Source organism: Triturus cristatus, chromosome 9 (genome assembly GCF_964204655.1).
Source record: "Triturus cristatus chromosome 9, aTriCri1.1, whole genome shotgun sequence".
In the NCBI taxonomy this organism is placed as follows: domain Eukaryota; kingdom Metazoa; phylum Chordata; class Amphibia; order Caudata; family Salamandridae; genus Triturus; species Triturus cristatus.
In genome coordinates, this window is record NC_140592.1 from 312,206,461 (window position 1) to 312,219,334 (window position 12,874).

The 12,874-nt window shown below is 45.0% G+C and overlaps 1 protein-coding gene across 2 annotated transcripts in view; it reads left to right on the forward strand.

The window, feature by feature from the left end:
* The first annotated feature begins 2,622 nt into the window (after positions 1–2,622).
* The window catches only part of RINL (Ras and Rab interactor like), a 125,367-nt gene continuing 115,115 nt past the window's right edge, over positions 2,623–12,874 (forward strand). Inside the window, exons 1-2 of one of the 2 annotated variants that reach the window (XM_085625001.1) lie at positions 2,623–2,773; positions 4,479–4,916. In XM_085625001.1, the coding sequence (XP_085481127.1) occupies positions 2,755–2,773; positions 4,479–4,916 (457 nt within the window). In that variant the 5' untranslated portion in view covers positions 2,623–2,754. The remainder of the gene's footprint in view (positions 2,774–4,478; positions 4,917–12,874) is intronic. The other variant, XM_085625002.1, reaches the window with a different exon arrangement.

The following is a 12,874-nucleotide window of genomic DNA, read 5'->3' on the forward strand; positions in this document are numbered from 1 at the left end:
AAATACATTATTACAATTAAATTACTTCCCACCCTATTCCCCTATAAACCCACAACCCTCTATACAACTAAAACACAAAATTAAATTAAAAATAATTAATAATTCCTAAAAATTCATATTTAATTTACTATAATTAAATTACTTCCCACCCTATTCCCCTATAAAACCACAACCCGCTACGGAAGTAAATTACACAAATATTAAATTACATAAAATTCATTACTTAAAAAAAGTTAAACATACATTACAAAAATAACATACACTTTTCACACATATAGTAACATACAAAACACTTAAAAAAATTCGATATTATTAAAAATTCGATATAGTTTAATGCCTATATTTTATACTTCGATATTTTAACAATCAATATTACTTACCTTCAATTCGATATTTTTAACCACTATATAATGTCCATTCGATATTTTGTCCATTCTATATTTTTACTTCGATATTAGTCCAGTCGATATAATTTTTTCGATATTATGTCTAGTTACAATGCCCAGCACCTGCAACCACCGGAACAATTGAAGCAGCTCTGATGTCACCCACTCAGCTTTGGAAAAACTAGTCCTTTGTTTTTGTCTTTTGCAGTTGTTTCTCTGGACAGGTCCCGTCTGGGGTTCTTTGGTGTCAGCCAGCTGATTGTGTTCTACTCCGTTTTGGCGGCAGCGCCTCCTGACCCTCCCACTCTTACGTCATTGATCCACGTGCACCTACTTCATGTTCCCTAGTTTAGACATATTGCTTAGAGTAGGAATGGTGCAGGCACCCTCATTCTTGCCCCACTTCCTTTCGTTTCCTTATCATCTCCATTCTCAGCATCTTCTGAGTCATCTGATAGGATGAGAATCTACTTGCAGGGGCGTGGCACGGGACCCCCAACCCTTCAGTGGGGCTGTACCCTTTAAGGGCCCCCCATTCAGTCCAAAGTCAATGATTATCTGTGAAGTATGGAAGACTCAGGGGCCCATCATACCATTCTGCAGGGGGGCCATCATTTCGCATTACTCTACTGTCTACTTGGAAGGGGCAAGATGGGAAAACAGCAGGCTGTGAAATGGGAAGTTACATAGATGTGTAATTCTCTGTGACATAAAACCTCCAGGTGGTCAAATCTTGCACGCTCCCGGGTCAGCACATGTGTACTGTGCGTGTAAGTTCTTGTAAGCAAGAGGCGGGACTAAATTATGGTGTGGCCATCAGTTTATTTAGGAGAAGTGAGTCTTGTGCAAAGCGGGGAGCTCCACCTCATGTGCGCTACTGGACCAGCCGCTATTGGATTCTAGCGCTGGCAGAAGGTGTTAGATAGAGCTACAGTTGGGTCGGTGGACTAGGAACCCCAGGCTTCCCGATAGGGTTGCTGAACATCTTGGTCGAAAGCCTTAAATGGCCCAGGATGCTTCAAGCTTTTGAAAGACATTTTTACCTGTACACATGCAAACAAGGATGAATATGGGAACCTAGGGTGGTGCATTCTTGAGCCATCAAGGGAGCAGCCCAAAAGTACATAATGTCGCCTGGCCCATCCAGCATCAGCCAGGTTGAGATAATGGTCTGTTCTGTTTTTGACTCCAGGGCAATTTCCTTCCACTGGGCTGGGTGTATCAAAGGGGTTTTCTCATTCAGTGTCTATGGGAAAATGCTTTAGTAGATATGGGCCACTGTCACCATACTCAGGCTGTGTCATACAGTCTGTCTGTGGTGCCAAATACTGTTTGAATGTTTGAAATGGGGCTGTTTTTGGACCCGGCCCAGAGAGAATAGTGGAATCCATTTTAAATATATGTTGAGTTGCCCTAGGAATTGTCATTATTGAGTCCTAGCTGACCATACGTGGTTCACAGCTCAGTAAACATATTACTCACCTAGTGCTGGAGTGTTGGTCTGCCACAGCATGGGGGTGAGTGCTCGGGACAAGAAGTGGCCTAATGGCCAGAGCTGCCTTTTGGACTTGGGGGAACGAGGTTCGAAACCCGGCGTCGGTTTAACATCCTGTAATTCTGATTTTTTTAAAACGAGAATGAATTTGACCTTGTGTGAGGTAATCTGGTGCGTATATATCTGGGTGTGGGTGCATTGGGCCTGCCCTGTCATTTTCAAGTATGAATACCATCTGTAATACACGTTAATACTGCCAGATGCCAAAAAATACAGGGGGTGGGGGGGGGGCGGGGGGAGGGAACATGGTAAGGGAGGAAGGTGCCTGCGGAAAAAAAATCATGTCATTAACAGTAATGCTCTGATGTCATAACTTCGACGGCAGCGCTCTGGTGATGTCAGAGCGTTGCTACCATTAGAGGAGTATATACAGGATATAAGAAGCGATGCTGCTGGTAGTGTGCAATCCAGCATGCGTGTGTCAAACCCGAATCCGGTATGACTGTCCTGTAAGAAAGGGGCGTTGTTGCGGGGGGAAGGGGGGGCACAGTGCAGTCTGAGGGCTTTGCAGGGGGGGCACAGTGCACTCTGGGGGGGGAGGTGGGGTCTGTGTATGGAAGTCAGGAGGTGAGAACACAGTGGAGTGAGAAGTAACGTAACTAGGGGGAAGTGGAGTGGTGGTGGTGGTGGAGGCGGGGGAGGGGTCAGTGCGGAGGACAGACTCTTCTGTGACAGAAACGCAGGAACTGGTTGAGACACAGCACTAACGGCGAAACACACCCAACTCTTCTGCTTTTCAGAGATGTGCTGCCCAGCGTCCTGCGCCCGCCGCCTTCCTTCCTCCGCGCCCGGAGCAGAGCCCCTCTGCAGGCCATGGCCGCGCTCGGACTGAGTGAGTGTCACGCTGAACCTCCGCAGCACAGACAGTGTGGCGAAGAGAGGGTTTTTATCGCTTGTGTGTGCTGTTTTTTCTACAGCGTTGTTGCACGGGGAGGGGTGGCACTCACGGACCGTGATGCTGCCAAGTTTTACCAGGTCCATGCAGTGTGCTGGGTTGAAGTAAAATTCTAGTCCTTCTTCTGTTTCGGGGACATGTCCCAGTTTTTGGCTTTAAAATTCTGGTCACCCTACTCGAGGACCAAGTTGGCCCAGGCCGTTTTTTTTCTTCTTTGGATTCTGGGATTTGTTATCCCGGTTTTATAATGAATGACCAACTACAAATCTCCAACATTTAAAAAGAAAACAGCCAAAAACTGTTCCGGAGCAGCTTGTCACCCATGGACCTGGGAAACGTGGCAGCGACGCGCCCTTCGATGATAACCTGGTCGTGGTCATTGCTTTGGACATGATGACAAACTCGGACCCTGTTCGGATTGTATTGCGTCTCCTGACCATCTGTGGCGGAGCAAGGGTGCCTTGGGCTCTACCACCAGCTAGTGAAAGGCCCCTACAGGCCTGCATTCCAATTAAACGCCAAAAGATATTCCTAATTGAGGTCTAATTGGCCGTTCACACCCCTGGGCCCTGCTGCCACTGCGCCTGCTGCACGAATCTTAGTGAATGCTCCCGGTCACTTCTAGGAATGCCTGTGCAGTCACCCAGGGTGACGTTCTTCCAGAATATATAGTTTTTCCCACGACCTACAAATATATTGACTGCAGAATAATGTCTATCGTTATATATGTTCAAGGCAAGTACATGTCGGTGTCCGTCCTTAGCTATTCGTTGTTTTGACCAGTGGTAGTTGAGATGTTTGTAGGGCCATGTTTGTTGCCTCGATATTCTGAAATGCAACCGTGGCATCAAGATGACACTTTACTTTGGGCAACAAAATCTTTCGCACCAATCCTGCCATCCTTGGCGTCAATAGCTCCTTGAGCTGCACCGCTGGTTCACGGATCCCCGTGAGGTTTGTGAAGGAGCCTGGACTTGTTACTTCTTTGTCCATCGACCCACAGCTCATGATCAACTAGTGTTCCTATAGCGCCTGGAATGGATCGGAAGTTGTCCCACAGGGTGCTCAGATCACAGGGTCCTTACTTCTCCCACTGGGTCTTCTTGCTGATGAGATCTGTCCTTGCCCCCAAGGGTGCATAGATTGAGGGGGTCCTTTCTTGACTCCTTTGTTGCTCTCTCTCAGGAGATCACTTTGTGCCTCTCCACTGCTGTTCTTATTGTGGGATCACTGCTTGTCGAATGGGATTCTCTGAATATGAGGCTTTACCTTGTCCTGTAGATGGTCTGAAGTTACCTCATGTCAGTATGTTCCTCAGCTTGTTGTTACTCTCGAGGGAATTACCCTCCACCTGCTGCCCTAACAGTATGGATTATTCCTTGCCTCTACATGGCTCTGTCTATGGGGGGGGGGGGGGCTACCCCCCCCCACCCAGTACAGGAGGTGTGACAGCGGTGACCTTCTCTGTTTTATATAGGCATTTAACTTACTTGTAGTGATTTTCACCCTGTTCACTGGTTACACACTTATTCTTTGACACCCATGTGTGCCCCAATTCCACAGCCCCTACTGATAATTTTGACTGTAACAGTGACTCTGTGTGCCTTTTCTTTTTATGTCATTCATTTGTCTGTTTTTTTAGGCTATCCTAATGTTGATGTGTCCTGTTATCTGGATTCTCTATCAGAGTTTTGGACAGCATCTCCTGCTCCCAGCAAAGAGTTCTCAAGCATGATGGGTTCCGCAGAAGGGGAGGTGATGTTGAACCCTGGACCTGCTGAGGACTCCCAGAAGCAGCCGCTGTGCAGAATCCAGATCACCACTGAGAAGGGAGCTCTCTGCATCATCAACCCACTCTTTTTGGATGAGCATGGTGATGGCTGGCTCTCCCGGGACCTGCCAGCGCCCAGAGGGAGCCGGACTAGGTCCACCATCAGACTGAACAACCAGAGGAACCGGGTCAGTGCCAGGGTAAAAGCAAAGAAGATTTCCGTTGCTTCTGTGCCGTCAACTCAGGGGGATGAGAATGCTCCTGAGGCAGCTCGACCAGAGGAAAATGAGATGAAAGGACCATTCCCAGGTAAGGTCTTCCTGTGAGAATAGTCTTTTTGAAGAAGGTGTCTCTGATAAAATGCAAGGATAATACGTAATCTCATGACAGGAGTACTCTGTTGAGGTGTGCCCGCAGGTGGTTAACAAGAGGAGTCAGAATCAGGGTAGCAGAATCTCATAGTTTCAATAGGTGAGTTACGGGTCGCATTTGTTTTCAATTGATGTAAGTTAGTTCTAGATTTGGCCTTATATCTAGAAGAAGGGTTAGAACATGAGATGCCCTTCATCGCACAGATGACTTAGGAATGAGGGTTTGAAAAAGTAAAAACAATTAGTTACAACTGGTGCTGGTCCTAAGTAGATGAGGTGATCCAGGACCTACTAGTGCAATGAAGGGAGTTAGTCAAGGAGGAGGTGTGAGACCTTTTCTCAGGGCCCTGGGGCAGTCAGTGGAAATTACCCTTTACCACTGTTGTCTCTGGTCCTCTGGTGCTTTTACACTCCATTTGCATAACTGAGTTACTCCCCTTTTGCACTTGATTTTCTAAGGGCTACAAGTGTGAGCAGTAATGGGAAATTGCTTTTTCCAGAAAGTGGTAGACACCTTAGATGCCAGATTCTGTGTAACACAAGTAATGATACTCAATAAACTATCTACCCAGTCATGGCTATGAGTGTGAAAAATAATGGATACTTTATTTACCCATAGAAAATGAAGGCATTTAAACTGTAGATCAATTAAAAAATGCAAGGCTTGGCAATTTATCGAGCCTAAAACTGAAGATAATCACAAGTATAGTTCTTAGGCAGTAACACCTGCAAATCAAATAAGACTGTGCCTGTGTCTAATGCTACTCTATAGGTTTGGGTGTTCTTGTTAGTCTTCACAAACTCTCAGATTACAGTGGTTATTTTTTTCCTTCAGTTAATGTTGCATTGGTGCCAGGTTCAATCCTGCAATGCATGCAATTGGCAGTAATACCTAGCCATTGTCCTTCTTACTCGGTAGCTCTGGGTTCAAGGCTACATAACTCTGTGTGAGCTTGAGCCCATGTGGCTGGGTATGTAATAAAAATACTCCAAAAATACAGTGACGCAAACTCCCACCCCCAAATTTAACAAGGGCGATTGCATTTTGAAATACAGAGCACAGAAACATCGTAAATATCAGGGGCAAAATATTCAGGCCCAAAATGGCAAGAAGGTAAGTGCATAAAAGTAAGTATAGATTTACTATTCATGATTCTATATTCACGTACCTTGATCACTGCCTTTTGTCTTGGTTCACTCCATAGAAATTCTATATATACATATATATATATATATATATATATTCACTTAAAAAACCATAGGTTTCACAAATGTTATAGTTAGCTGGACATTTCACTCGAAAAAAACAGATGAAATTCCCCCGTTATAGTTAGTTTAGGCAACTATAACTCACGCGACCGCAATCCACTGCTGATGACGTCAGATATTACATCACTGTATTTAGACACTTATTTACCGAATTATTCTTCCATTAATCTTTAGCTATACATATATTACAAATATTTATTTTACAGAAAGACACATATGTCATCAGTGATGTAATATCTGACGTCATCAGCAGTGGATTGCGGTCGTGTGAGTTATAGTTGTCTGAACTAACTATAACGGGGGAATTTCATTGGTTTTTTTCGAGTGAAATGTCCAGCTAACTATAACATTTGTGAAACCTATGGTTTTTTTAAGTGAATTTGCAAGGTTTTTTAAATGCTAATTCCTAACTATAACGTGTGTGAAACCTATGGTTTTTTCAGTGAATTTCAAAGGTTTTTTAAATACTAATTTATTTATCTTTTTTTTTTATGGCATTTTCAGCTTGCGCGCACCATGCGCGGACTGTGCGCGCACCTTTGCGATTTTTTCTCACCCTTCGGGGTCCTTGAGGGACCCTCTGACAAAGGCTAGGGGGTCAGAAACTCTCTACCCTGCCCCCGTCTCACGTTCTTATATGTTTTATTTTTTTTAAAATGTTTTTTTACTGTGCGCACGGTGCGCGCAACCCGCGATTTTTTGAAAAAAAAATAAAATGTTTTTTTCACCCTTGGGGGTCCTTCTGTGACCCCCTGACAAAGGCTAGGGGGTCAGGAACTGTCCACCCTGCCCCCTTTTCACTTTCTCCACCTTTGTTTTTCACTGCCTCAGACGGCGAGAGACAAAATGGCAGCCGACACTTCCTGATTTCGACCGATTCGAATGTTTACTGACATCTAACAACCAATCAGAATTGCGCTCGCGCACGTCACCGTGCGCGCACCGTGCGCACGTATAGATATTTCTATGCTTTTAAATGCTATTTTCTCTGGAAATACTGAACAGATTTACACCAGACCTGCAAAAGGCACATCCTTGACCTGAGGACTACCTCTCTGCCAAATTTCAAGTAATTCTGTTCAGCCGTTCGGGCTGTACCTTCGACTAAAGGTCCTACGGAAAAATGCATGGGGAAAACGTGTTTTGGGACCCCCCTTTTTTCTCGGCCCCCGCTTGACGAATCACCCCGAGACTTTCAGGGTAGGAGCTGAACGGAGCGCCCCATTAGTTTTGAAAATTTCGCGAGGATTCGTCAACCGGCGCCAAAGTTATTCAAAATAGAATTTTGAGATTTCCTATGGAAACACGATCCTAACTATAACTATCTACTGGCGACCGCCAGTAGATAATATATCTATATATATCACGATCTGAAACGCTTTATGGCGACTGTGCATTGAATAAAAACTGAGGCACAAATACCGTGGTCCGTATCCGTTCTTGTGAGGAACCTTCGGTGAAACGGAATTGAAGGATAGATATATATATATATATATTCACTTAAAAAAACCATAGGTTTCACACATGTTATAGTTAGGTGGACATTTCTCTCATAAAAAACCAATGAAATTCCACCGTTATAGTTAGTTCAGATAACTATAACTCGCGTGCCCGCAATCCACTGCTCATGACATCACATATTACATCACTCATGACATGGTCAGTGGCATCACTCATGACATCACTGATGACATCATCCTTGTGATAGAGTTGCGGTCGCGCGAGTTATAGTTATCTGAACTAACTATAACGGTGGAATTTCATTGGTTTTTTATGAGTGAAATGTCCACCTAACTATAACATGTGTGAAACCTATGGTTTTTTAAGTGAATTTGCAAGGTTTTTTAAATGCTAATTCCTAACTATAACGTGTGTGAAGCCTATGGTTTGTAAGTGAATTTGTACGGTTTTTTAAATGCTAAGTCATGTATGTATTATTTATTTATTTTTAAATTTTTTTCACCGTGCGCGCACCTCGCGATATTTAAAAAAAAAAATTAAAATGTTTTTTCACCCTTCGGGGTCCTTTAGGGACCCCATGACAAAGGCTAGGGGGTCAGGAACTCTCTACCCTGCCCCCTTTTCACGTTCGCCACCTCTCTTTTTCACTCTCGCACCCAAAACAAACAAAATGGCGGCCGACACTTCCTGATTTTGACCGATTCGAACGTTGACTGACAAGTAACAACCACTCAGAATTACGCTCGCGCACGGCGCGCGCACGGTGCGCGCTTATAGATATTTATATGCTTTTAAATGCTATTTTCTCAGGAAATACTAAACAGATTGACTCCATATATGCAAAAGGCACTTCCTTGACCTAAGGACTACCTCTTTGCCAAATTTCAAGTAATTCTGTTCAGCCGTTCGGGCTGTACCTTCGACTAAAGGTCCTATGGGAAAATACATGGGGAAAACGTGTTTTAGGACCCCCCTTTTTTCTCGGCCCCCGCTTGACGAATCACCCCGAGACTTTCAGGGTAGGAGCTGAGCGCAGCGCCCCATTAGTTTTGAAAATTTTGCAAGGATTCGTCAACCGGCGCCAAAGTTATTCAAAATAGAATTTTCAGATTTCCTATGGAAACACGATCCTAACTATAACTATCTACTGGCGACCGCCAGTAGATAATATATATATATATATATATATTCACTTAAAAAACCATAGGTTTCACACATGTTATAGTTAGCTGGACATTTCACTCGTAAAAAACCAATGAAATTCCCCCGTTATAGTTAGTGCTGGCAACTATAACTCACGCGACCGCAATCCTCTGCTGATGACGTCAGATATTACATCACTGTATTTAGACACTTATTTACCCATGTCTTCTTCCATTAATCTTTAGCTATACATATATTACAAATATTTATTTTTCAGAAAGACACATATGTCATCAGTGATGTAATATCTGACGTCATCAGCAGAGGATTGCGGTCGCGTGAGTTATAGTTGCCAGCACTCACTATAACGGGGGAATTTCATTGTTTTTTTACGAGTGAAATGTCCAGCTAACTATACCATGTGTGAAACCTATGGTTTTTTAAGTGAATTTGCAAGGTTTTTTAAATACTAATTCGTAACTATAATGTGTGTGAAATCTATGGTTTTTTCAGTGAATTTCAATGGTTTTTTAAATGCTAATTTATGTATGTTTTTTTTTAATGGAATTTTCAGCTTGCGCGCACCGTGTTGAATTTTTCAAACTTCGCGTATTTTTTCCGTTTCTACCGTGCCCGCAGGGTGCGCGCACTCCGCGATTTTTCGAAAAAAAATAAAAACATTTTTTGGCCCTTGGGGGTCCTTCTGGGACCCCCTGACAAAGGCTAGGGGGTGAGGAACTGTCCACCCTGCCCCCTTTTCACGTTCTCCACCTTTGTTTTTCACCCCCTCAGACTGCGAGAGACAAAATGGTGGCCGAAACTTCCTGGTTTCGACCGATTCGAATGTTTACCGACATCTAACAACCAATCAGAATTGCGCTCGCGCACGGCAGGGTGCGCGCACAGTGCGCGCACGGTGCGCGCGTATAGATATTGATATGGTTTTAAATGCTATTTTCTCAGGAAATACTGAACACATTTACACGAGACCTTCAAAAGGCACTTCCTTGACCTTATGGCTACCTCTCCGCCAAATTGCACGTAATTCTGTTCAGCCGTTCGGGCTGTAGCTGCGACTAAAGGTCCTATGGAAAAATGCATGGGGAAAACGTGTTTTGGGACCCCCCTTTTTCTCGGCCCCTGCTTGACGAATCACCCCGAGACTTTCAGGGTTCGAGCGGAGCGGAGCGCCCCACCTATTTTGAGAATTTCGTGAGGATTCGTCAATCGGCGCCAAAGTTATTCCAAATAGAATTTTCAGATTTCCTATGGAAAATAGGTTGTAACTATAACTATCTACTGGCGACCGCCAGTAGATAATATATATATATATATGTCACTCTTCGTTTGGATATATATATATATATATATTACCTACTGGCGGTCGCCAGTAGGTAGTTATAGTTAGGACCCTGTTTCCATAGGAAAACCGCAACATTCTATTTTGAATAACTTTGGCGCCGGTCGACGAATTCTCGTGAAATTTTTAAAATAGGTGGGGCGCTATGCTCCGCTCCTACCCTGAAAGTCTCGGGGGGATTCGTCAAGCGGGGGCTGAGATAAAAGGGGGGTCCCAAAACACGTTTTTCCCATGCATTTTTCCATAGGACCTTTAGACACAGCTACAGCCCGAACGGCTGAACAGAGTTCCTTGAAATTTGGCAGAGAGGTAGTCTACAGGTCAAGGAAGTGCCTTTTGTAGGTTTGGTGTAAATCTGTTCAGTAGATTCTGAGAAAATAGCCTTTAAATCAATATATATATCTGAGCCAGCTTACGGTGCGCTTACGGTGCGCTTACCGTACGCGTACGGTGACGTGCGCGAGCCCGATTCTGATTGGCTGTTAGATCTTAGTAAACATTCGAATCGTTCGAAACCAGGAAGCGGCGGCCGCCATTTTCTCTCTCGCACTCCTAAGGGGTGAGGAAAAACAAAGGCCAAAAACATGTAATGGGACTGTTTAGACAGCTCATTACCACCTAGCCTTGATTAATGTGTCCCCACACTTCCCCCATGGGCAAAAATTCATTTTTATTTTTTTACGAAAAATCGCCGATTACGCTTACCGTACGCGTACGGTAAAAAATCTAAAAAAAAAAAAAAAAAATTATCCACACTCTCCCCACCCCGTCTACAAATGGTGCCCGAAGTGCAACATTTGTGCATGGCATATACGACTTATAAAAAATATAAAAGCTTACCTTTCACAGCGAAGCGCATAATATGTCCTCCATGTGCGCACGGTGCGCGAAGCGCATCGTGCGTACATGGCCCATCCAGCGTAACGTGGGCACGCGGTGCGCGTAGCGCACCGCGTGCCCACCCTGCGTGCACGGCACTAACTGCGTAAAGTGGGCGCGCGGTGCGCGATGCGCACCGCGTGCTCACTGTGCGCGCACGGTGCGCGAAGCGCACCGTGCGCGCACGGAACGAACTGCGTTAAGTGGGCGCGCACGCCACGAATGGCGTAAAGTAACTTAGCATTTAAAAAACCGTACAAATTCACTGAAAAAACCATAGGTTTTCACACACGTTATAGTTAGGAATTAGCATTTAAAAAACCTTGCAAATTCACTGAAAAAACCATAGGTTTCACACATGTTATAGTTAGCTGGACATTTTACTGAAATTCCCCCGTTATAGTTAATGCAGGCAACTATAACTCACGCAACCGCAATCCTCTGCTGATGACATATGTGTCTTTATGAAAAAAAAATATTTGCAATATATGTATAGCTAAAATTTAATGGAAGAAGACATGGGCAAATACGTGTCTAAATACAGTATTAGCATCAGCAGAGGATTGTGGTTGCGTGAGTTATAGTTGCCTGCATTAACTATAACGGGGGAATTTCATTGGTTTTTTTATCAGTAAAATGTCCAGCTAACTATAACATGTGTGAAACCTATGGTTTTTTCAGTGAATATATATATATATATGTATAGATATATTCACTGAAAAAAACATAGGTTCAGGCACGCACGTTATAGTTAGAAATTAGCATTTAAAAAACCTTAGAAATTCACTGAAAAAACCATAGGTTTCAGGGACGTTATAGTTAGTTGGACATTTCTCTCATACAAAACCATAGAAATTCCCCCGTTATAGTTAGTTCAGCTACCTGCAGTGCAGTTCGGATGCCATCACATATTACATCATTCATGACATGGTCAGTGACATCACTGATGACCACCTCTCTGCAACGCAGCTCACTGGCGCATACTGGAGGTACTTAGTGGGCTAGTTGGCCCCCAGGGACCCTCATTATTCAAGGGGAATTAATTCCCCAACTTACAACGTGCCAGGGGGTGCGTTTGCAGAGTGCTGCAGGGAGGGGGCAGGGCCTCCGGCGCAATGCCGGCTTTTTTTGTTTGTTGTTTTTTAGAAGGGGGGCTGTGTGGCCCCCCTTCTTTTACTATTTTTGGGACCCTGAGGCCTGACCCCTTTTTAAAAAGAAAAAAACGGGAGGGGTCTGCGCTGCCCCCCTCCAGAGGCCAATTATTGCCCCGGGGACCCCATCCCCCGGGGCATGGCCAGAATGTTCTTTTTTTAAAAATTATTTGGAGGGGGGCCACTTGGCCCCCCTCCCAGGCCACTTCTAGGCCCGGGGACACCATCCCCTGGGGCCAGCCTTTTAAATTTTTTTTATTTTTCTCAGGGGAGGGGGGCCACGTGGCACCTCTCCCGGGCCACATCTAGCTCCGGGGACCCCATCCCCCGGGGCCGGCCCTCAGCGTTGGGGACCGTGGGGGGAGCCCCAATGCACCCACGGTCCCGCCGGCTGCCCGCCTCCTGCGGTAGCCGGCATTGCTTTTCCACAAGGGGAGCTGCTGACATGCAGCTCCCCGTCTGCAGCTCCCCTTGTGAAAAAGCAATTCTGCTTTGCTTCATTGAAGCGAGAGCAGCCTGTCGTTGCAAACAGCAGTGTCCCCGGGGTGGGCACCCCAGGACACTGCAGGAGCCGGCCCTTGAGGATGGCGGTCCACAGGGCCACCGAGGGCTCCTGGAGGGGGACCGCGCGGC